Genomic DNA, 24509 nt, shown 5'->3' on the forward strand with positions numbered 1-24509 from the left:
CTGGTTTTCTGGGTGGCTGGGGATTTTTGTGGCTGGGTCAGTATTGTCCTTGTCGAAGCGGGCATAGAAATGATTTAGCTTGTCTGGCAGGGAGGCATCATTATTGTGATTTCATATCTATATTATCATTGTCTACAATTCCTCATTTCATTTCATATTGCTTGTTAAATAAATATCTATATTTTGGTACATTTTAAGTTAAAGGTGTTGTGTCACATATTTAAAAAAATAGATAATTCATATAATTCATAAGGTAAACAGTAAGTCTTAATTCATGTTACTTCCTTTTAGTTATGGAGGCACCGCCAATATTTACAGTTTATTTACAGCATTAGGACATTTTGGTAAGCAGTTGATAAGGTAAGAGCGCCATTTATTTAGATCATAACCCAAGGCCCGCCTATATTAGTAACAGACTGCAGATTTTACTCATCACCACCAGAGGGCAGTAAACCGGCGCTGCAAAGAGATACACTTCAACAATGGCTTTCCTACAGCGAGCCACAACCACAGTGGAGGTGTAACCCAAACCTTGCACCTACTGACAACACCACCAGTGACCTCACCAGGTTCCTAGCAAAGAGCCAGCTGGTAACTGGAGGACTGACTAAGTTTGATGACAAGCCGGAGAATTATCTCAGCTGGAAGGCTACCTTTCAGAGTACCATTGCAGACCTTGGTCTTACTGCCAGTGAAGAAGTAAACTTGCTCATCAAGTGGCTGGGCCCAGAGTCTTCAGAACATGGTAGAAGGGTCAAAGCAGTCAACATACGTCATCCATCTGTTGGTCTAGGTATGATCTGGACAAGACTCGAAGAATGCTATGGCTCAACAGAGGCAATATAAAGAGCCTTGTCCTCTAGAATAGAGAACTTCCCAAAGCTCTCCAGCAAAGAACCTCAAAAGCTCCGCGAGGTATCAGACTTGCTCTTTGAACCGTCAGCTGCAAAGCTAGATGGATATTTAGCTGGTTTAAGTTACCTCGACACAGCCAGGGGAGTAGGTCCAATTGTGGAGAAGCTACCCTTTCACTTCCAAGAAAAGTGGACAACAGTTGGGTCAGCATTTAAAGAAGAGCATAGAGTGGCCTTCCCACCTTTCTCTGTCTTTTCTGAGTTTGTGCAGAAAGAGGCCAGAGCAAGGAATGACCCAAGCTTTACAGCAGCTTCTATCTCCTCTGTCAGCTTCAAGAAAGAAAAGCCCCTGGGTAATTACAACAGACAGCCATCAGTTACGGTGCACAAGACAGACGTGTCAGCAGAGGTAACCACAAAAGTAGAAAGGGTAGTTGAAGATCTAAACAGACACTGTCCTATACATCACAAGTCGCACCCACTGAAAAGAAGTAGATGTTTCAGGACGATGCTGCTTGAAGACAGAAAGACGTTCATCAAAGACAACAACATCTGCTACCGTTGCCTTGCATTCACCAGTCACCAGGCAAAGGACTGTAATGTCACCATCAGGTGTGTGGAGTGTGAGAGTGACAGGCACTTGGCAGCTCTTCACCCTGGCCTAGCACTGCAGACAACCGACCCCCTGTCTTCCCCTAAAGAGCATGGCGGGGAGGAAGCAAGCTCATCAAAGCTGGATGTTACAGCAACGTGCACAAAGGTATGTGGAAATGGATTCACAGGAAAATCCTGCTCAAAGATTTGCCTTGTGCATGTCTTCCCTGAAGGTCAGTGATAAAACAGCAAGAAGATGTACGCAATTGTGGACAACCAAAGTAATCTGTCCCTTGCAAAACTGAGTTTTTTGACATGTTTGACATTCAAAGCACAGTTGAAGCATACACCCTGAAGACCTGCGCTGCCGTAGTAGAAACATCAGGTAGAAGAGCTTGCGGCTACACAATAGAGTCAGTAGATGGGGAAACGAGTTTTCCTCTCCCTACGCTCATTGAGTGTAATGCTATCCCTAACAACAGGGAAGAAATACCCACTCCTAAAGCTGCACTACACCACCGCCTTCTGAGGTCAATAGCTGCTGAGATACTGCCCCTCGACCTAGATGCAGACATGCTCCTGCTCATTGGACGGAACCTTCTGAGAGCTCACAAGGTGAGAAAGCAGCTAAGTGGCAGAGACAATGACCCATACGCACAGAAGCTCGATCTGGGCTGGGTTATCATAGGCGATGTGTGCCTCGGCAGTGCTCACAAGCCAAGTAAAGTGAGTGGTCTAAAAACGCATGTATTAGATAATGGACGCCCAAGCCTTCTCACTCCCTGTGACAGCCGCATCAATGTGAAGGAGAATTTCAGTCTGGCTTACTCGAAAGCCACTCCCCATCAACTTCAAGCTTCAAGCCCATACTCAAGACCCACTGAAGAGAGTTTAGGAGAGACAGTCTTTCGCTGCACTGATACCAACAACCAGCTTGCGCCATCTGTCGAAGACATGCTCTTTCTGAAGAAGATGGAAGGAGTCTTCAAAGATTAAACTAACAGCTGGGTCGCCCCACTTCCGTTTCGCAGCCCCAGGCGTCTACTCCCAGACAACAGACCCTATGCCTACAAGCGGCTTTTGTCTCTTCGACGCCAGCTGGACAAGAAGGAAGACATGAGAGCACACCTTGTCGAGTCCATGCAGAAAATGCTCGATAACAATCACGCAGTGCTGGCACCACCTTGTGACAAAGATAAAGAGTGATGGTATCTTCCCACTTTCGGTGTCTACCACCCACAGAAGCCTATTCATGTGGTGTTTGACTCGAGTGCACAGTTTAATGGAGTGTCTCTCAATGACGTGCTGCTTTCGGGACTAGACCTTAACAACACCCTTTTGGGTGTGCTTCTCCGCTTCCGAAAGGAACCTGTTACTGTCACAGCAGACATAGACCAGATATTCCAGTGTTTTGTTGTTCAGGAAGATCACAGAGATTTTCTTCGCTTTCTCTGGTATCAGGACAATGACCTCAGCAAAGATGGAGTAGTTAGGAAAGTGGAGGTCAAGCTTACCCGTCACAAGACTACTAAGACTTTCTCCAGACCCATCTCAGAGTGTATTCTTCTCTTGTCTCCAGAAGATTAGATTATGTAAATGTTTATTGTGGCATTTTAAATAATGCCAGACGGGGAGTGTAATGGAACTATTTCCTTTATTTTTAGAGCCTCCCTGCCACTAGGGGCATAGTTCCATTATCTTGAGTCTTTTGACTTCTAGTGGCATAGATAAGTACCGCAGTTTCAGCTACTTCCTTTTCCTGTGACAAGAAAATGGTGTGACAACACAGCAATATTCATGCTCCATCATTAGCCATCACCTAGTTTCTACCCCTTTGAGTGGCTATATCTGTAAGTAAAGCTATTATCCATCATTGCTGAAATCTTTATTTTGAAGTATTTTTTACATATTTGCTACAGTTTGTATAATTTTGGTAACATGTATGACAGCACATTTTAATGATGGCATTCAGGCTATACTTTTGATGCTAGTGCAAATACAGTGTTCAATGCTATACCTGATTAGTTACAACTTATATTTTATTCCTGCAAAGAAAATGTTAGTTTTATACTTACCTTTGTTTCCTGAAAAATAGAGGATTAGTTATCCTAACTGTAACTCTAGATTGAGTAAGCCATTTTGTATTGTATACTGATGTACACTTTTCTGTATGTTTATTTTCAGTTTCACACTTCCTTGTTATTAAATCCCGTCCATATACAACCCTGGTCTGTTCCTTGGAGGATATGATGCAAGGGAGAGTTTAGCTGGCTGTAAAACCTAATATAGGACAAGAGTCACATTGGGTGTAGCAGTACAATGTGGATTTTGGATGTTTTTAGGGTTTTTTTCTCTCTTCCTTCTTATGTTTCTCCCTCCCTCTCTTCTTTTCCCCTTCTTTCTTCCCTGTTCGGCCGTCCAGGTGTCAGATAGCCTGCATCATGCATCCCATTTGCAAAAATGGCCAAGACAATAAACAACAGTAACATCTGCTTCATCACATGGAATGTCAAGGGAGCCAATAATCCCACAAAAAATAAGCAGACTTGTGGCTCATCTTCAACATCTCAGGGGAGACATTTTCTTTCTCTGGGAAACACACCTTTGAACTGGTGATATATTGCGAATTAAAAAGTCTTGGGTAGGCCAACAGTACCATTCAAATTTCAATGGGAGAGCTAGAGGCGCTGCCATTCTGGTTCATAAAAACACCTCATTCGAACCAACAAATGTCTTCTTATCCTAACGGACACTATGTTATTCTCTCTGGGAGACTAAGGGACATCCCTCTTGTACTAGCAAGCGTGTACGGGCCCAACTGGGATGATGGTCAATTCATTCCAAGGTTTTTCACTCTTCTTCCTCATATTGACAGCCAGCATATGATCACAGGGGGGTGTTTCAATTTGGTCCTGAATGCCAGTCTCGACAGATTGTCAGACAAACCTTACATCCTAGCTAATTCAGCAAAGATACTAGACACGTATGTCAAATGTTTAGGGCTGTCTGACCCACGGAGAGCCAAATTCCCCTCAAATAGATTTATTTCTAGGAGACAGCAGATTAATTTCAAAAAACCGCCATTGAATATCATAGCATTGCCATTTCAGATCATGCCCGTTTCTATTGACATTAGTCTCAGCCCTCCCACCCCTTCCCTTAAGCAACAGTGTTTCACTTACACTTTACGGGCCGATGACTCTTTCAGACAGTTTTTAAAAATTACAAATAGTGCTCTTTTTTGAGACCAATGACACAATCGATGTCATAAGGGGAACTCTCTGGGAAGGCTTCAAAGCCTTTAAACGGGCCCAATCCATTTCATATATCTTGAAAATGAAGAAAGCTGATAAGACCAGGTCGGTGGAGATACTTCAGGATCTTCACCGCCTGGATAGCCAATATGCTATTTCCCCCAACCCTGAACTATATAAGAACGCTTACAGCTCCATGCCGAACTTGACCTCATAACTACACATGAAGCAGAACTTCAACTAGTTAAATCTAAACAGCGCTTCTTTGAAATGGGTGACAAGGCAGGGAAAATCTTCGCCCTTCAAACCAGAGCTGCCGCGGCCTCAAGATTAATCCTAAGAATTAAAACTCCTGCAGGGGAGATTTTCTCACATCAAGGTAAAATCGATGACATGTTTGCTGCATTCTATTCTGAGCTATACAACTCTGACCTCCCCCCGATTTCTGAGGAGGGGGACCGGCCTCTTGACTGGAGGAAATTTCCAAAAGTTAATGACAACTTAGTTAGAACAATGGGCAACCCGATATCTATAAATGAAATACATGAGGCAATCAACATTAAAATCTGGCAAATCTCCCAGCCCTGATGGGTTCTTCACTGACATTTTTAAGACATTTATCACTCCTTTGGCACCAGTCTTACAAAAGATGTATTATGAAGCACTGGAAAACAGCCACCTGTCACCTATGCTATTGGAGGCCTCAAACACCCTTTTGATTAAAAAAGACAAAGATCCTCTACTCTGCAGTAGCTACAGACCTATCTCCCTTTTAAATATCAACTACAAAATTCAGGCAAAGATTTTGTCCCTATGACTTCAGCAAGCAGTTCCCCAAATAATTTCAACAGATAGAACAGGATTTATGACAGGAAGACAATCTTTTCACAACACCAGAAGACTTCTCAATATACTCAACACAACCACCTCACACATGCCAGAGGTTGTGGTATCCCTGGATGCTGAGAAGGCCTTTGATAGGATGGAATGGAGATACCTTTTTTACGTTTTGGATAACTTTGGTTTCAGTGCTAATTTTATTTCATGGATTAGGCTACTTTATACTGCCCCTATGGCTTAAGCGCAGTCAAACAATATGCATTCTTCCCCTTTCCCCTGCATCGTGGCACTGGACAAGCTGCCCGCTTTAAGCGCTGCTCTTGACCACTGCAATCGAGCCTTTAGCCATCTGGCTCCATGAGGAGAAGGAGTTTGAAAGTATTTCCTGGCTAGGCTTGACCCACAAATTGTCGCTATATGCAGATGATCTACTGCTCTACGTCTCTAATCCGATGTCTTCCCTCCCGGCCATGTTGCACATCCTGGATCAATTTGGTAAACTCTCAGGATATAAACTGAATCTCAATAAAAGTGAGTTATTACCAGTTAATTCTGTAAGTGAGGAACTCCCACACTCATCCTTCCCTTTCAGAAGGGCAGATGTTGGGTTTAAATTCCTTGGGATTTTTATTACTAAATGCTTAAAAGAAATCTTCGCCTAAAATCTTGCCCCCCTACTAAAGAAATGTGGAGCAGATATGAAGAGTTGGGCTAGTTTGCCCCTATCCCTAGCAGGTCGCATAGGTATGGTCAAGATACATGTCAAGTACATGAAATGAAATGACAAATGAAATGACAAATAAAGTATTCCTAATTCCTGATTCCTGAAGATGGTAATCTTACCGAAGTTCTTGTATCTCTTCCAGAACATTCCAGTTTTCCTTAAGAAAAAGTTTTTTGCTGACCTGGATAAACTTATTTCTTCTTTCATTTGGAGTAACGGGCCCACCTGTATTAGGAAGGCTGTATTACAGCTCCCAAAAAATAATGGGGGTCTTGCACTCCCTAACATCACACAATACTACTGGGCTTGTAATTCTCAGAAAATTCTATATTGGTTACATAATCCAGATGATGAATCTCCGATTTGGGCCTGTATGGAACAATTAACTGCCCCCTTTTCATTGCGCAGTTATTTGCTCCCAATTGCCACTACCCATTACCTTCAGTACAAATTCAGTAGTTACACAGTCAGTAAAAATCTGGGCCCAGTTCAGAAAGAATTTTGGTTTGCATGGTCCCTCAACTCATGCTCCAGTTTTTGTTTTTTTGTGGATTCCCCCCCCCCCTTTTTTCTCCCCAATTTTATCCGGCCAATTGCCCCACTCTTCTGAGCTGTGCCGGTCTCTGCTCCACCCCCTCTGCTAATCCGGGGAGCACTGCAGACTACCACATGCCTCCTCCGATACATGTGGAGTTGCCAGCCGCTTCTTTTCTCCTGACAGTAAGGAGTTTCACCAGGGGGATGTAGTGCATAGGAGGATCACACTATTCCCCCCAGTTCCTCCTCCCCCCTGAACAGGCACCCCGAACGACCAGAGGAGTGGAATATCAATACAGATGCAGGAAAAAAATTTAATACATAGCAGCACAGGCCTGTTTCATGCATCGCGCACGTATCAGCTGCTAATGTCATTAGCAGCTGATGAGTGATATAGATAGATAGATAGATAGATAGATAGATAGATAGATAGATAGATAGATAGATAGATAGATAGATAGATAGATAGATAGATAGATAGATAGATACTATAGTGTTTTTTCTGGAATCCATCAATGGTGTCGATAAAAGTGCTCAAAACAATGATCAGCAGAATATTAAGATATTATGATTATCTATCTATCTATATATATCTATATAGATATATATCTATATATATATATATCTCAAGATAGATTAGGGAAAAAAACTTTTAATACATAGCAGTACAAGCTTGTTTCGTGCATCTATTTTGATATTCCACTCCTCATTTGTTGAACACTTATCAACACCACTGACGGTTCCCGAAAAAAACCAAAACACTATATATATATATATATATATACACACACACACACACACACAACACACACACACATAAGCTACACACATTTTTTTTTCTTGTTTTTCATCTGCTTGTTTTGTTTCTCCTATTTAGGGGGCAGTTGGGTGGGATGACGGCAGGTTATTGGTTGGTGGGTTCGGTTTTCATGGGCTAAAACTCACAGGCACGTTTATATGTAGTTCTGTTTTGTCTTATGAACCTGTGCAAAAATGCAATAAAAAGATTTTTTTTAAAAAGTTTCTGGTATTCTTTGAATTTGAGGTTGAATTGAGGAAAATTGTTAACAGAACTGTGTTAGAACTCTTCAATATGCAACACGAAGTAAACACTGGGTATTGCGTAGATACTAAAATTTTCAATTCAGTTGGGCGTAAATTGGTTCAACTGAATCATTGAAAATTACCAGTTCAAACAATTTGATTTGTTCATGAGTCAGATGTGTCTACAGGACAGAAAACTTAATAATAACAGAGATGGATATCCTATACCTCTTATTCTTCTTGTACTTCTCAAGATCGTTGATATAATGTTGTTTGAATCTCTGCTGCTCACAAAGGCAGCACAGAGTCTCAAGGTACACCAGCCTGCTCTCCATCTCCTCAAAGTCTCCTTCCAAATGGGCTGTAGTTACAAACACACACAGAAGCGCACAAATTGATCACTCGGTCACATTGGTCCATTGCATCGCATAGATATACTAGATTGCTTTTCATCTCCTCAGAACCTCTCTCTCAACTTTACACAAGCAAACACAAGCAAACACAAACAAACTAAGTACCAACGATCCTTTGATAATGAAGTCTTGAAGAAGTATTTCACAAAAGGATAGACAGTGTGTGTGTATATTTATACACAGATGGGTGACAAATTAAAAAAAAAAAAGTGTTTTAGACTGGGTTGCACCAAAGATTAATTTAATCTAAGATTAGTTCTAATCAGAGTTAAGCATGACTAGGATTAAAATGAATGAATCCAGATGTAAAATTAAGCAAAGCTTTGTTGCACATTAAAAACTTACCTGTTTAGTAAATCCAAATTTATTGATGTAAACTAAAATTAAAGTGTTTAATCAATATGGAGATGCTTGCTTACATAAAATAAAATGAACAAATAAACAAACAAACAAGCAAACAAACACACAAATAAATAAATAAGGCTATATAAAAATAAATAAATTTGCATGCTGTTAAGACCTAGTAAGTATTAAAGAGGGGGGAAACCGTTAATTTTTGGCTGCTCTGTATTCCTTGAAATTTTTTTACATTATTTGCTAGCTAGCTAAAAAGTTAGTTAGCCTTCTCATGATGGCTCGGCAGAGAAGCTCTAATTTCTCCTTTGTGAAAAAAATGTTGGCTGAATTAATTGAGCAACATTGCCAAACAGACAACAGCACAGTAAGGAAAAAAAAGAGACTGTCTGGCAGCAGACTGGAATGAAAGAAAGATGTTGCTCAACTTAAAGCTTGTTGGAAAAACATGAAAACAAGGGCAAAGAAAGGATGCAGGCATGCAACAAGTGTGAGGCGGGAATTGTTCATCAAAAGAAGAGGGCCTCCAGCACAGAAAGATGATCCGCTGGCGAGAGGGTTAGGATCCTCAACTCCCAGCAGATGGAGCCTATAAAAAATCTTTACAATGACTATGGGTGTGCTGGACCAACCTGCTTCCAACACACCCGGAGAAGCAGGTAACTAATGCTGATCAGTGGCTAACTGGCCCTAATCAATTAGTAATACCTTGGTCTGCCATCTGTCTGTCTGTCTATCTGTCTGTCATATTATATGAATTCCCTTTTATGTTTTAAGAGAGGTTACTCTTATAACAGTGCAGCCAATGGAGTTGGAGAACAAGCAAGTCAGCAAGTCTTATTTATCATCATCATCATCATCCCCATGTGAACAGAAGGAAGCGCAAGTGACCAATATATTTTGGTTCTACAGAAGGAGAAGATTGAAATGGAGCCAGAAAATACAGTTACAAAAAGAAGTACCTATTAAACCTTCAGAAGGAAGTTCTGTTACTGAAAAAAACTAGGATGCTTACCAATAGTGAGGGTTTAATATTTGCTACCACCTTTTTAATCATAAAATGAGTACGTTTTCCCACAAAGTAAATAGTAAATGTAGTTAATTTCTTGTGTGTGTGTGTGTGTGTATATATATATATATATATATACATACATATATATACACACACACACACACACACACACACACATATATATATATTTATATAAATAAAATCTAGTGATTCGAGTAATTCTTTTTTCTTTTAATTTCTAGTTTTTCCCCTTATCCCACCCGATTAACCCAATGGCATATGGCCGGAACTCTTGTCGAATAACTCCCCTGGCTCATGTTTCCACAGGAAGGAGATAGTCGTAACACCTGCTTCCTTCAAACTTGTGTCAGCTGCTTTCGCTATTTTACACACTGAAGCCTCTCACGGATGCATTACCTCCAGGCCACAAAAGAGATGTAGTCTAGTCAGTTAAGGCAAAATGGCTGCAAAAAGTCATTCACATTTGAGCCTATGTTTTTCTGTTAATTTAGAGTCCAATAAAGAAAAAAATGCAAGGAGCCCAAAATTTTAGGTGGGGGAAGTCTCTGAAATGGCCACGCCCACTTTTTAGGCCTGGAAATCAGTATCTCGGCTCCTGAATGTCGCAGAGAGCTGATCATGGGCTCAAAAGAAGCAGAAGCACCACATTTATATAAGCATTATGAACAAACATATACCCCAAAACCTTTACTTTTTCAGATATTTTAAGAAAACTAATTTTTACTGGTCACGTTTCACGTATCAGCTCCTGAAGGTTGTAAAAAGCTATATTTGACATGAATCTCATTCGCTGCCTATGTTATAAAGCATGAAGCACAATACACACACGAATCATGAGTTTAGAAAATATCTTAGTTGTCTGTGGTTCTTCTTATCACTTGGGATGTAATGCCGCCTCTGACCACAATTACAAATTGGCGCTGTTTGTTTATCAAGTGGTTGATTCTACAGGAAAGGAAGCAGAAGTGCACATGTTTCAGTAAAGCTAGTTTACTGTAAACATTTGCCAAAATATGACATGCATGCCTCATCTGGCCTTCATATCAGTGAGTTATGTTTCACTACTGGAACAATGTTGTTGACACAATCAAGAAGGTTCTTATCTTCATAAGATCCTTTCGAGAGGCAAACTTCATCATGATGATCAGTGCACTTGAGCAGCTCATTCCTCTTTTCTTTGCACTTGATCATACACACTATGCCAGATGGGCATCAGTGTTTCTTCAGGATCTCAAAGAGCTCAAATGGAGACACCCATACTTGTTCAAGGAATTTCTTTCAGGCTCTTTCACAGTAAACACCAGAGACAACCCATTCTCAAAGATTGCATGTGATCAAAAGCAGGAACATAACATAAAGGTCATCAAGTCTGACACTGGATATGTCGATATCATCAATCGGGAAGATCAAGAGTTCTTCAGGAAACTCGAACTTGCGCTACCCGAAATCCAGCGCTACCTAGATGAGGTCGAAGGTCAAGATCCATCACACGGGCACAAAGAAATGCTGGATTCCTTCAAGGAAACATTTTCAAGCCACACACTCAAGGTGTACCAGGGTATCCTTACCAACCCGTTCGATGAAGCTCAGTTCATGAGGTTGAACTCATCCATTCCCTTCCCAGATGTCATAAGTAAAGACTCCAGTTTTGTCTTTACAGTCGGCAAAACTCAGCATGACCAGTTTGTGCAGGAGCGAATTGTATTAAGTAAGAAGGATGTCAATGCAACCATCTCACGAAATGCCCTGAGACTCCCAAGTTCATGTGCAAAAGTCCAACTCGCTAGCCCTGCAATCAAGCCACCCAAAGGAACCTTTGCAAAGCTGAAGGAGGCCTGCAGATCAAGAGAAGAAGAGACAAGGAAGTTATTTGGTGGTGAATTCACAGGTGAAACTAATTGTTTCACCATTGTAAAGTCAGTTATTCAAATATTTTAGATGTTACTTAAGTCTTACCAGATTTTTAATACAGTGATATTCATTGATTCAATTTCACATTCAAGTTAATTGATTTGACAGTAAGCCCAAGAGTTACACTTAGCTTAACTATTCATTTCAATTTCAGGTTTACCCGACGCCTTGTCAACAAAGGATGGAGATATTTATCATAGCCAAAAGTCTCAAATTCTTAAGGACATCGGTGTACAAGTTCAATCTACATCCTCAGAAGGACTTGTGATAGATTTGTCTGTGCAAGTACGAATCATGGCAAAGTCTCTCACCAAAGGCATGACATTCCAAGACTTTGTAATCAAAGTGTTGAACAGCATTGCCAGGATCGGTCATGAGAAGAAAGCCAATCGTATTGACATTGTGGCTGACCTCTACCAGAATATGAGTATCAAGACTGCGACTAGGAAGAACCGGGGATCAGCAGGTAGTTCACAGATGGCTTTCAGTGAGAATGACACCATGCCAGAATCTAAGCAATTCTTTGAAGCTTTTCTGTCTAATGTAGACAACAAAGTAGCCCTGAATCTAATGTTCGCCAGGATTGCTCAGGCACAAGCGTGGAACTGGGACAAGGAGTTCAGCATCACCTACGGCAGAAAGGTGCTTGCAAACTTCGGCGAAAGCTTCGAGATCCAGCTTTATGACAGCATAGATATGCTTGAGGAGGCTGACAACCGCATCGTTTGCCATGTGATGCACATGCTAAACAAGGGGATCAAGTCAGTTACAGTTAGAACAGTCGACTCCGATGTGGTAGTCATCCTACTAGGGTTCACTACACAGTTCCTATCAGTATGTAATGACTTGCAACTTATAGTTGACTTTGCAGTTCCTGGCAAACGCCAATTCTACTCAATCACAGAAGCACACAAGAAGCTTGGTGGAGATGTGGCCGATGCCATGCCTGTGTTCCATTCTTTTAGTGGCTGTGATTCTGTGAGCGCCTTCTTTGGCCACTCAAAGACTGCTCAATACAAAGCCTGGATAAACCACAGTAAGTCCACAGAACTCACTGCTGCTTTGAGAGGACTAAGTTGCTGCCCTAGTATCGAGACAGTTAAGGAAAGCATGGAAGTTATTGAGCCCTGGGTAATGAGCTGGTACAACAAGACTGGACTGTACAACTGTGTCAGTATAGATGAGCTCAGATTCCAGCTGTTCAAGCACTCAGTTAATGATGAGCTGAGAGACCTTCCCCCAAGTCAGGATGCGCTTCTACAGCATCTGTTGAGAGCTACATTCCAGGCAGGATGGCTGTGGGGAAACAGCCTGCTACAACTCCCTTGTCCCCCTGTCATTGAATGGGGTTGGACTACCGAAGGAGAGGAACTCTTCGTCAAGTGGAGCACAGTTTCCACAAGAGATACATTGTCTCAAGTAACAGGGGTGTGTAGTTGCAGATCTAATAAGTGTACCTCATGTTCTTGTGCTGGCAGAGGGATGAAATGTATCATTTATTGCAAGTGCCTCAGCAAGTGTTTGAATCCAGTCTGATGGGATGTGTGAGGTTAAAATAAAGATTTTTTTGGACCTCACATGGTTTGCTTTGTTTCTTTGGTGGTTACTGGGTTCCTCCTCTTATAACAAAGAGTCAACTTGAATACTAGCACTCCATGAGTAGATGTAACACTTTTACTCAAACAAACTGTATAGCCTTCTTGCACAGATTTGGCTAAAGTTGATTGCATGCTGCTGATCAATTCAATGGAAAAAAGAACATGTTCATGAATAGCTCAAAACGTGAAGGTTTTAGGGCATACAGTATATTTGTTCAGAGCACTAATATAAATAGTTATTTCCACATCTTTTGAGCCCAATATCAACTCGGGGCAACCTCCGAGAGCTGAGCCTGAGATATAGTCCCAGGGCTAAAAAGTGGGCGTGGCCATGTATGTGACCAGTGAAAATTAGTTTTTTGTAAATACCTGAAAAAGTAAAGGTTTTGGGGTATATGTTTGTTTATAATGCTTATATAAATGTGGTGCTTCTGCTTCTTTTGAGCCCATGATCAGCTCTCTGCGACATTCAGGAGCCGAGATACTGATTTCCAGGCCTAAAAAGTGGGCGTGGCCATTTCAGAGACTTCCCCCACCTAAAATTTTGGGCTCCTTGCATGTTTTTCTTTATTGGACCCTAAATTAACAGAAAAACATTGGCTCAAATGTGAATGACTTTTTGCAGCCTTGACCCCATATTTGCCCTTAACTGACCAGACTAATGTAGGGAGAATGCTTTCGGTTGCTTGGCTGCAGGCACCCGGATGGGCCAGAGGGGTCGCTGGAGAACGAGTAAGGGTGGCCTAATGAATCCCCTACCCCATGGACGCTCTGGCCGTGACCAGTTACGGTGAGTCTGGGATATGAACCTCCCAGCCACACGACAAGCGGATTGCAAGAACAGCGGTTTATTCCGCTCGGCCATCAGAGCAGCCTAAAAAGTAATTCTTTAATGGACAGTACAAGCCTGTTTCATGCCATAAGCAATCATGAGCTATCAATAAAGCTACACGGCAAACAGTGGCGGCGCCAGAGAACTCTGATTGCCGATGCTACGGGGGTGCTTGATCATTGACTGGGGGAGCTCGAGTTATAGGCTAGCCTAGTGCATAGGTACAAAACACAAAAACGGGTGTGGGCACGCTAATTTAATATTAAGTTTGCGAGTTATCACAGAACTGTAATTGCTATAATGCCAATGGCTGACATTCACTCAATACAAAAGCCAAATTTGGCATTCCACACAGATTTAGATAAACAGCTAGATTTATAGCATAATCAGAACATGACATGCATGATGCGAAGCGCAGACCTAATGCCAGAGGCCTCTATGTCAAAACACAAAACTGCAGGGAACTCAAACACAGTATCCACATAATTATTAAGCAATTGGATATAACCATCAATGCCATATGATACCAAAACAACTAAATGTCTATCCATATGACAATAGTTAACACACCGTTACAATCCTTTACAATATACAACTCAATATTCAACCCATTGCCATGGGGAAAAAAAAAACACCAGTCAATTACCAGTCGACATTTCACAGAAGGACAATGCGTCGGTTGTTGTGGCTGAGGGCAAATGTCTCGATCTGGTGGACATCCAAGGTTCTTGCTCTCCTAATATTCACAGCCAAAAGTCCAAGGTTACTGGTACGAGCATCCCCGCTGGTGCTCCTCAAGTATGTCTTCAAGCGGCGGAGGCAGGAGAAAGTTTGCTCACAGGATGCAGATATAACGGGAAGTGTCAAAGATATACATGCGAGTTTGTACAGGTCCATAAACGCGTCCTTGTATGGTGCCATCAGTGACAAAAATTCCAGAGTGGTATTAACGGTGTGTCCTTGCTGTGTTTTCTTTTCGAGTAGACGTCAGACTTGGTGTAACTTGGTGCATTTAAATCATCTTGGGTGATGCCATAGTTCTGTGCCATGGCAATATGCACTGCTTATCTAAGAAAGATTTGTGTTTTGGGTTGAGGGCTGAGACCCCTGTCAGCAGATGACCCGCATCTGTGGAGAAGCGTCTTCTCAATTCATTGACCAGCCTGTCAATTACCGGATAAAAGAGCTGTGTGCGCAGTTCATCTAATGAATGTGTGCGGTGTATCAGATTTGGGGCCTCAACCACATAGTCCCGTAAACGGCTGGATTGCTGCTGATCCTCTCTCCTTGGTGGTAGTGGTCTCTGCTCTGCTATGCCAGCCTTAACACACAACTCTTTAGCATGCTCTTGTATGTTGTTCCATGACTCTTCTGACCGTTGTTCCAAAAACGTTGCGATGACTGACTGAACCAGATCATTTGCAGACGAGATATCCAGGTTGGGTGACTGTAACTGTTCCGAGGCAAGCTTGCTCACCCTGAATACATCCTCAAGTAAAATGAGGTTTAAAACGAACTGTTCATCGATAAGCCCTTGCACAGCCCTAGCCTCTGTCTTTATTTTTGCGTTTATCTGGCCTATGATGTCCTGGAGAGTAACCTGGATGGCTGGGAGCGATTTTTTAAAATTGCGCACAATGCAGTGTATTGACAGGCCCAGCGTGTATCGGATAGTTTTTTCAACTCAACATGCTGTTCTGATGGTTGCAGTTCTTTCTGCTTTTTCAAGAACATGTCATGGACCACCGAGCCAGAAAAGAAATTGTACCATAGTTGCACTGTCTCAAAAAACTCGGCTGCAGGTTGCACGTTACTCAAACAATCAACCAGAACCAAATTTAACCGGTGCGCGTGGCAGTGAAGATATAGAGCTTGTGGCACCTCTTTCCTCAACTTCTCTTGTACCCTGTTATTACGTCCCAATATCACTGTGGCTCCATCGTAGCATTGGCTGATGCAGTTACTGACATCAATGTTGCATTGGCTAAGTGTCATTTTAATACTTTTTAGCAGAGAGTCTGCATCCAATCCATCAGTGGTTTTCTATCAAAGTTCCCTTCACAGCATTCCCGTTTGCAGTGGCGTTCTACTTCTGGTCATACCCTTTGACCTCATGTTGGCCCTGCCTCTTTCCAAAGTTGTAAAGAAGTGCTACTGCTACAGTGACGGTCAAGGTGCTATCTAGTTTTGTGCAAAGTCCATCTTTGATGCAAGGGAATCTTCTTTTCCATACTCCAAAGACCCTTTCTATCAATCCTCTTGCTATAATCTGACAGGAACTGTACCTTCCTCTCTGCTGGTTTTTTTTTTGGGGGGGGGGCGTCAAAAGTGGAGTCATAAGGTATGAGCAGCATGGATACATTATCCCATATAAGATAGCCTTCATATATTAGGCACAGAGCTGACTGTTGTCAAAATCCAACTGTCATGTGTTGACACTAGCCAATGTGCTACAATTTTGGTTATTTGGGATTTGTCATCACACACCACTTGCATTTTGATAGAGCAGTAACCTTTTCGGTTTTGAAAGAGCTCCCCATTCACTTCACCTGGGTTCAGTATTGGGATGCGAGTACAATCAATATCTTGCAGTACCCCTGGAAATCCAGGTCATGTGTAGAATCCTGCTGGAGAGAACCGGATGTGCTGGTTCTTCAGACTTGCTCTTGCCCAAAACTCTCTGTTGACAATTCAGCAGACAGTGGAGTTGTGGAGGCCAAACAGTTCCTCATCCTCCCTCTGGAAACATCCGGTGGCATAAAGTCTAGGGGCCACGAGGAGTGGTGGTACAGCTGCATTTCTTTCACTGCCATGTTTGAAAGTTGGTCCAATTGTGCTGTTCTGCTCCATAACAGTTTCCTTGCTGAACCAGTATCTTGAGGGTATTCAGCAGCATCATAAAACTCAATTGGGTTGCATCTGTCTCAACTTTCTTCGAGAAAGTTGATTATTTTGCTCAATCAATCTCAAAAAGGCAGCCATTTTAAAAGCTAAACCTCCTCAAGAGTAGGTTTAAAGTTAATTCTGGATCACATTTTAAAATTGGAGCTTAAGGTTTTGGTGCAACAGAATTGCATTTAATCTAGGTTTAGAGTAAAAACTTGCTGCTCTCTTTAAGAGTCTGGCAAAGATGACCACAGAGCAGCATTCAATGCTGACGGAGGTGGAAAAAGAACCCTAGGGTAACAGCAAAAGGACCTGCAGGAATCTCTTGAGCTTGCCAAAGTCTATGTTCATTGTCCATTAAAGGTAGAATGAGTAGGATTTTCCTAAAAATCAATGTATAGAGTCATGAAAAAAATAATCCCTCTCAATCATCACTTATGACCTACAAGACATGTGTGGTGGTGTCTGTATCTACAGAGACCCTGTCCTCTGCCTGTATTTTCTTACTTTTCTTATTTTGCTGTGTATGGGACATTTCTGGTTGTTAACCTTTGGGCAGTGGGACTCTATAAAAATGTAGCGACTGGGTGACAAATCGAGATCATAAGCACGCATCCAAGAGGAAGCTACGATGGCGGACACAGCGGCGAAAATATGCAAATATAGCAAGGTTTGGCGTTAAAGTTGTATTTTTGTCAGGCCTACCTTTACCATGCCCTCCTCCACCAACACTTACCTAACCTTGCTGTGATAGTGTCCAGTTCATTGATGAAGCCAGGTAAGGTCTGGAGTTGTTTCTCTAATTGGGTAAAGGCGGTTTTCCTTCTTTCCCAATGAGCTGACATCATCACTATTTCACCATCCACTGCCTGGCAGACAGATATACATTTCAAATTAAGAGGTTTGTAACTAGGAAAGAGAAAGGGAGAGCAAAAAGATGGATTGGGAGAAATGAGTCAAATAAGGGAGAAGATCAAAGAAAGAATGTTATGTTGTAAATAGAAGCTGCAACAACACAGACAGTATCAACCCTTTAGACTGTATATGAGTGCTAGAGAATATGTCTCAAGTAAAGAGGAAAAGAAAAAGCCACTTTATTTTGTCATTGAACAGGTTACAATGACATTTGTTTTCTGGATTTAACCCATCCTATTGTAAAGGAGCAGTGGGCAACAAAAATAAAACATGAATGCAGCAAATTAAAAAGGATTTTGTTACAATTGATGAGATTAGGTTTAGGTAATCCAAAGATAAAAAGGAGGCTTAAGAATAGCCACGTAATTGATTGGAATCAAAAACATATTGTTTATTCTTTGCTTTTTTACTTTATATTCATGGCAAAGTATTTTTCTAGGTTGCAACACAGCTCTTCCCATCCTAACTTTTGTGAACAAGCTGAATCACACACTCCAGAAAGACAGGCCCGCATTGCAAAACATGTTATTGGAGCAAAGAGGTAATGTAGAGAGGGAGAGAACTGTCACAAAACATTATATTTTACAGAAAATGTAATGAAAAATGATTAGCCACACCCTATTAAAACATTTCAAGCATTTAAGCACCATGATAAGAGATCACTTGTCCAAACTAAACAGAAACTTACTGTTAAGTCAAATTTAAAGACGGTATATATACAATGCACACTGCTACCCATCATCCATCCATCCATTATCCAAACCGCTTATCCTGTTCTCAGGGTCGCGGGGACGCTGGAGCCTAGCCCAGCAGTCATTGGGCGGCAGATGGGGAGACGCCCTGGACAGGCCGCCAGTCCATCATAGGGCACTGCTACTCATCACATAGCACAAAAACTGGCTATCGTAGCCATTGGAGGAAATGTCTGCATTGACTGCTACAGGCTGATGAGTAGGTATAGTAGCTTGGTGGTATGATTTTGATACATAAGGTTATGGTATTTTCATGGAAACAAACATTTTCTAATAATTTATCTAAATAAAGAAGGTAATAATATGCAATGACCCCAAATCAGTGTGGCATAGTGGTTAGCGCGGTCGCATCACAGCAAGAAGGTCCTGGGTTCAAGCCCCAGGGTAGTCTAACATTGGGGGTCATCCCGGGTCGTCCTCTGTGTGGAGTTTGCATCTTCTCCCCGTGTCTTTGTGGGTTTCTTCTGGATGCTCCGGTTTCCTCCCACAGTCCAAAGACATGAAGGTCAGGTGAATTGCCCATACTAAATTGTCCCTAGTTATGAATGTAGGGTTGGGTATCGACCAAAATATCTCGGTCCTACCGAGTATCAAACTCTTTGGAAAAAAACAGTGCCAAATTTCGATACTTTACGGTAGACGACGTGAACGCTATCGCAGCCAGCCAATCACTACCAGCGCTGTTGTACACAGGCGACTGACTGACAAATTAGCATGAAGCTATTTGGTATGCGTGTGCGTCTCGTGACTGCGTTGGAGTTGAAAACTGGCAGGCAAAATTCAGTGAGCTACTATGCATTCCAAAGCGTGGCTACACTTTGTAAAAATAGACAGCAAACCTGACACAGTAAAATGCAACCGCTGCAAAGCGATCATCAAATGAAGTCTGGGAATACATTGAATATGACTGCTGGAACAGGCTCCAGCATCCCTGCGACCCTATGAGTAGGATAAGCGGTTCAGATAATGGATGGATGGATGGGTGATGAAACATGTGATCACGCATGGGATAAATTTAGGAGTGGACAACTGCTCCGTGTTTGATAACGTTAATGTCCGTGCTGCTGCCAATGTTAACGTTAGCTCTGGGACGTCTGCTGCTGGGTCTTTTTCTGGTGCCACTGCTAGCAATGATGAAACAGGTAAGGACGGTTATGATGATGTATATAAATGGGCTCACATACATTAAAGATGTCAGTCTGCACATTGACCTCATTGTCATTGTTGACCTCACTTTCAATCCCAAAGTGCTAGAGTACAGAACCAAAATAACAAAATGTGTCAATGAGTTATGTTGCTCGCTGTATAGAAAAGTAGTTTGCTGATAATCCTATAAGGTTTTCATAATATATAGTATCAAAAAGTATTGTTTAGGTATCGTATCAAATTGGAGGGAGTGGTTTTGGTATTGGTATCGAACATTTTCAAACGATACCCAACCCTATGTGAATATGTGTGTCGGCCCTGGGATGGACTGGCAGCCTGTCCAGGGTGTCTCCCCGTCTGCCGCCCAATAACTGCTGGGATAGTCTCCAGCATCCCTGCAACCCTGAGTAGGATAAGCGGTCTGGATAATGGATGGACCCCAAATCACTTTTTTTTTTTTTATTATTCGACCCACTCCCCTTTTCTCTCCAAATGTACTTGGCCAATAACCCCACTCTTCCGAGCCGTCCTGGTCGCTGCTCCACCTCCTCTGTCGATCTGGGGAGGACTGCAGACTACCATATGCCTCCTCCGATACATGTGGAGTCGCCAGCCGCTTCTTTTCACCTGACAGTACGGAGTTTTGCCAGGGGGATGTAGCACGTGGGAGGATCACGCTATTCCTCCCAGTTCTCCCTCCCCCCCGAACAGACACCCCGACTGACCAGAGGAGGCGCTAGTGCAGCGACCAGGACACATACCCACATCCGGCTTCTCACCCACAGACATGGCCAATTGTGTCTGTAGGGATGCCCGACCAAGCTGGAGGTAACACAGGGAATCAAACCGGTGATCCCCGTGTTGGAAGGTAACGGAATAAACCGACACGCCACCCGGATGCCCCCCCCCCCGCCCCAAATCACTTTTAAACAACTCCTAAGACTTTAACTGGGGTGGCAAAGAATGTAGTTTAACTCAAATTACTGAAGTTTTGGGAACAACAGCAGTGTTTCCCACAGGTTGAGAATTTACTTGTGGTGGGTTGTGCAGCATGTGATGGGCGGGTTCATTAATAAGCTAGTCAAACAAAGGTTTATGAATAACTATTTATTGCAAACAAATAATCACTCAAAATAAATATCTATGTCAACATAAATCATTATTAATAACTATTTACATATTTAAATAAATTTTCCATTTTCAAAATATATTACAGAACAAAACAAAGACTTTAACTCTGCTTATTACTATTTATTGCAAACTACTCAACTATTGCAAACTACAAATAAATACTCAAAATAAATAACTATACAGAAGGCGCGATCTGAAAGGGATTGGAGAGTGCAACATGGTGACAGGGGGGAATGTAGCTAGGCAGCATTGGATGATGGTCTGTAGGATGACTTTGAAGATCAAGAAGAGAAAGAGAGTGAAGGCTGAGCCAAGGATCAAATGGTGGAAGTTGAAGAAGAAAGACTGTTGTGTGGAGTTCAGGGAGGAGTTAAAACAGGCACTGGGTGATAGTGAAGAGTTACCAGATGGCTGGGCAGCCACTGCAGAAATAGTGAGGGAGACAGCTAGGTGTGTCATCAGGACAGAGGAAAAAAGACAAGGAGACCTGGTGGTGGAACGAGGATGTACAGCAAAGTATACAGAGGAAGAGGTTGACAAAGAAGAAAGGGATACTCAGGGAGATGAAGAAAGTAGGCAGGAGTACAAGGAGATGCAGCGTAAAGCAAACAGAGAGGTGGCAAAGCAAAGGCGTATGGTGAGATGTATGAGGGGTTAGACACTAAAGAAGGAGAAAAGGACTTGTACTGATTGGCTAGATAGAGGGACCAAGCTGGGATGGATGTGCATCAGGTAAGGGCGATCAAAGATAGAGATGGAAATGTGCTGACACGTGTTGAAAAGGCTTTGAGGGGCTGATGAATGAAGAAAATGAGAGACAAAAGGCTGGATGATGCGGGGATAGTGAATCAGGAAGTGCGGTGTATTAGCAAGGAGGAGGTGAGGGCAGCTATGAAGAGGATGAAGAGTGGAAAGGCAGTTGGTCCTGGTGACATACCTGTGGAGGCATGGACATGTTTAGGAGAGATGGCAGTGGAGTTTTTAACTAGATTGTTTAACACAATCTTAGCAAGTGAGAGGATGCCTGAGGAGTGGAGAAGAAGCATACTGGTACCGATTTTCAAGAACAAGGGCGATGTGCAGAACTGTAGCAACTACAGAGGTATTAAGTTGATCAACCACAGCATGGAGCTATAGGAAAGAGTAATAGAAGCTAGGTTAAGAGAAGAGGTGATGATCAGCGAACAGCAGTATGGTTTCATGCCACAAAAGAGCACTACAGATGCCATGTTTGCTTTGAGAATGTTTACTGAGAAGTATGGAGAAGGCCAGAAGGAGTTACATTGTGTTTTTGTGGATTTAGAGAAAGCATATGACAGGGTGCCAAGAGAGGACGTGTGGTATTGTATGAGGAAGTCGGGAGTTGTAGAGAAGTATGTAGGAGTGGTGCAGGATATGTACGGGGGAAATGTGACAGTGGTGAGGTGTGTGGTTGGAAAGACAGATGGGTTCAAGTTTGAGGTGGGATTACATCAAGGATAGGCTCTGAGTTCTATCTTGTTTGCAGTGGTGATGGACAGGTTGACAGACGAGATCAGGCAGGAGTCTCTGTGGACTATGATGTTTGTGGATGACATTATGATCTGTAGCGAGAGTAGGTTGCAGGTTGAGGAGAGCCTGGAGAGGTAGAGGTATGCACTGGAGAGAAGAGGAATGAAAGTCAGTAGGAGCAAGACAGAATACATATGCGTGAATGAGAGGGAGGACAGTGGAATAGTGAGGATGCAAGGAGAAGAGGTGACGAAGGCGTATGAGTTTAAATACTTGGGGTCAACTGTACAAAGTAACAGGGAGTGCAGAAGAGAGAGGTGGAGAAGAGAGTGTAGGCAGGGTGGAGTGGGTGGAGAAGAGTGTTAGGAGTGATTTGTAACAGAAGGGTACCAGCAAGAGTTAAAGGGAAAGTTTACAAAATGGTTGAGAGACCAGCTATGTTATATGGTTTGGAGACAGTGGCACTGACGAAAAGACAGGAGGCAGAGGTGGCAGATTTGATTTTCATTGGGAGCGACAAAGAAGGATAGGATTAGGAATGAGTATATTAGAGGGACAGCTCAGGTTGGACGGATTGGAGACAAAGCAAGTGAGGCAAGATTGAGATGGCTTGGACATGTGTGGAGGAGAGATGCTGGGTATATTGGGAGAAGGATGCTGAATATGGAGCTGCCAGGGAAGAGGAAAAGAGGAAGGCCAAAGAGAAGGTTTATGGATGTGGTGAGAGAAGACATGCAGGTGACTGGTGTCACAGAGGAAGATGCAGAGGACAGGAAGAGATGGAAATGGATGATCCGCTGTGGCGACCCCTAACGGGAGCAGCCGAAAGTAATAGTCGTAGTAGTATAGAGGATGGGTTAAATGCAGAGAATGGATCTCACTGTGTGAATATGTACAGTGACAAAGTATCTTCTTCTATTCATCTTACTCAGTCGCCCTCTCCACTCTTAAAATTTGGATACAGTTTTGCCACCACTTTATGTTTTCTACAGCCTCCTCTTTGGGCCCTATTGATAATAATTACTTGTTCCCTCCCTCTGTAAAATAGACTACTTAAGAGTGGGACTAAATTCTGTAGTTAAGAACAAAAGGTTTTCTGTGCTGTGGAGCCTGTAAATTTTATTTGTACTTTTAGTGTGGTAGCCTGTTTGCTGTCCATAAGTTTGCTATCATATAAAGGTTAAAAAAAAAAAACACTAATACGTGCTTGGCTGATTTTGGAACCAAGTGATGTAAGTATAGCAGGATAGTCACAAATGCAGCTAATAAAATTAATGATGGCTCAGTTTAATTTATGTGTACTTATGAGCCAGCACTGACAAAACTACTGTTGTTAGTGCTGGCTGATTGAACACCCAAATCAAGATCAGCATATACTCTTCAATAACAGCAGTTCAGCATGCCAATAGAGTTGCCGGCAGGAAGCAGACCCCCCCCCAATTAAAAACTACATATGTATATGTATATATATATATATATATATAGATGGTATAGCCTTTATTCAAAATGGAGAATTTTGCCAAAAGTTTGCAGGTCTGTTACATGGTATAAAACCAAGTGGTATATGGTTTAGTTGCTCTTTAACTAATGCTTCAGTATTGTTCTATTTCCGGCTCTTTGCGACTTAGTTAAGTGCTTTACAATGAATCTACTCTTGATATCTGAGAAGACTGTCCAGTGCTGGCCAACCAATCATAATATCAATTGCAAAAATACTGATATAGCTTTTCAAATAAATGATTTAAATTCAAACCAGTGAAACATTTTTTTATTTCTCCAAACTATTTGTCACCTTTTTTCTGGTAATTCTGATACCTTTTCTGACTTGGCAAAAAAAAAAAAAAAAAACTTATTTTCCATACTCTTCCATATTTTTCAGACTTACATGAGAACGCAAATCATTACTATGCCCTGCTCAGTTCACATTTGCAGAAATATGTAAAGTTAACAGTGAGAAAGATAAAGCTAATAAAACTCCTCAAAATACTGTGTATGCTTGCTTAAGAGAGAGAGAGAGAGAGAGAGAGAGAGAGAGAGAGAGAGAGAGAGAGAGAGAGAGAGAGAGAGAGAGAGAGAGAGAGAGACACACACAAAGTGCATTTCAATATTCATGCATTTCTATACAAATGGGACCCATTCAAAAAAGCTGGTTTCCTCCTACAGTGAGAACCCTCCTCTGCCAGCGCATTTGCCATTGAAG

At 42.1% G+C, this 24509-nt stretch overlaps 1 protein-coding gene across 1 annotated transcript in view; it reads right to left on the bottom strand.

The window, feature by feature from the left end:
* The window catches only part of LOC130117607 (dysbindin-A-like), a 63845-nt gene that overhangs the window by 23653 nt on the left and 15683 nt on the right, over positions 1-24509 (bottom strand). The window contains exons 5-6 of the mRNA XM_056285724.1: positions 17611-17743; positions 8076-8208 (exon numbers count right to left, since the gene is read on the bottom strand). Of these exons, the coding sequence (XP_056141699.1) occupies positions 8076-8208; positions 17611-17743 (266 nt within the window). The remainder of the gene's footprint in view (positions 1-8075; positions 8209-17610; positions 17744-24509) is intronic.

This window comes from Lampris incognitus, chromosome 9 (genome assembly GCF_029633865.1).
Source record: "Lampris incognitus isolate fLamInc1 chromosome 9, fLamInc1.hap2, whole genome shotgun sequence".
Taxonomy (NCBI): Eukaryota; Metazoa; Chordata; class Actinopteri; order Lampriformes; family Lampridae; genus Lampris; species Lampris incognitus.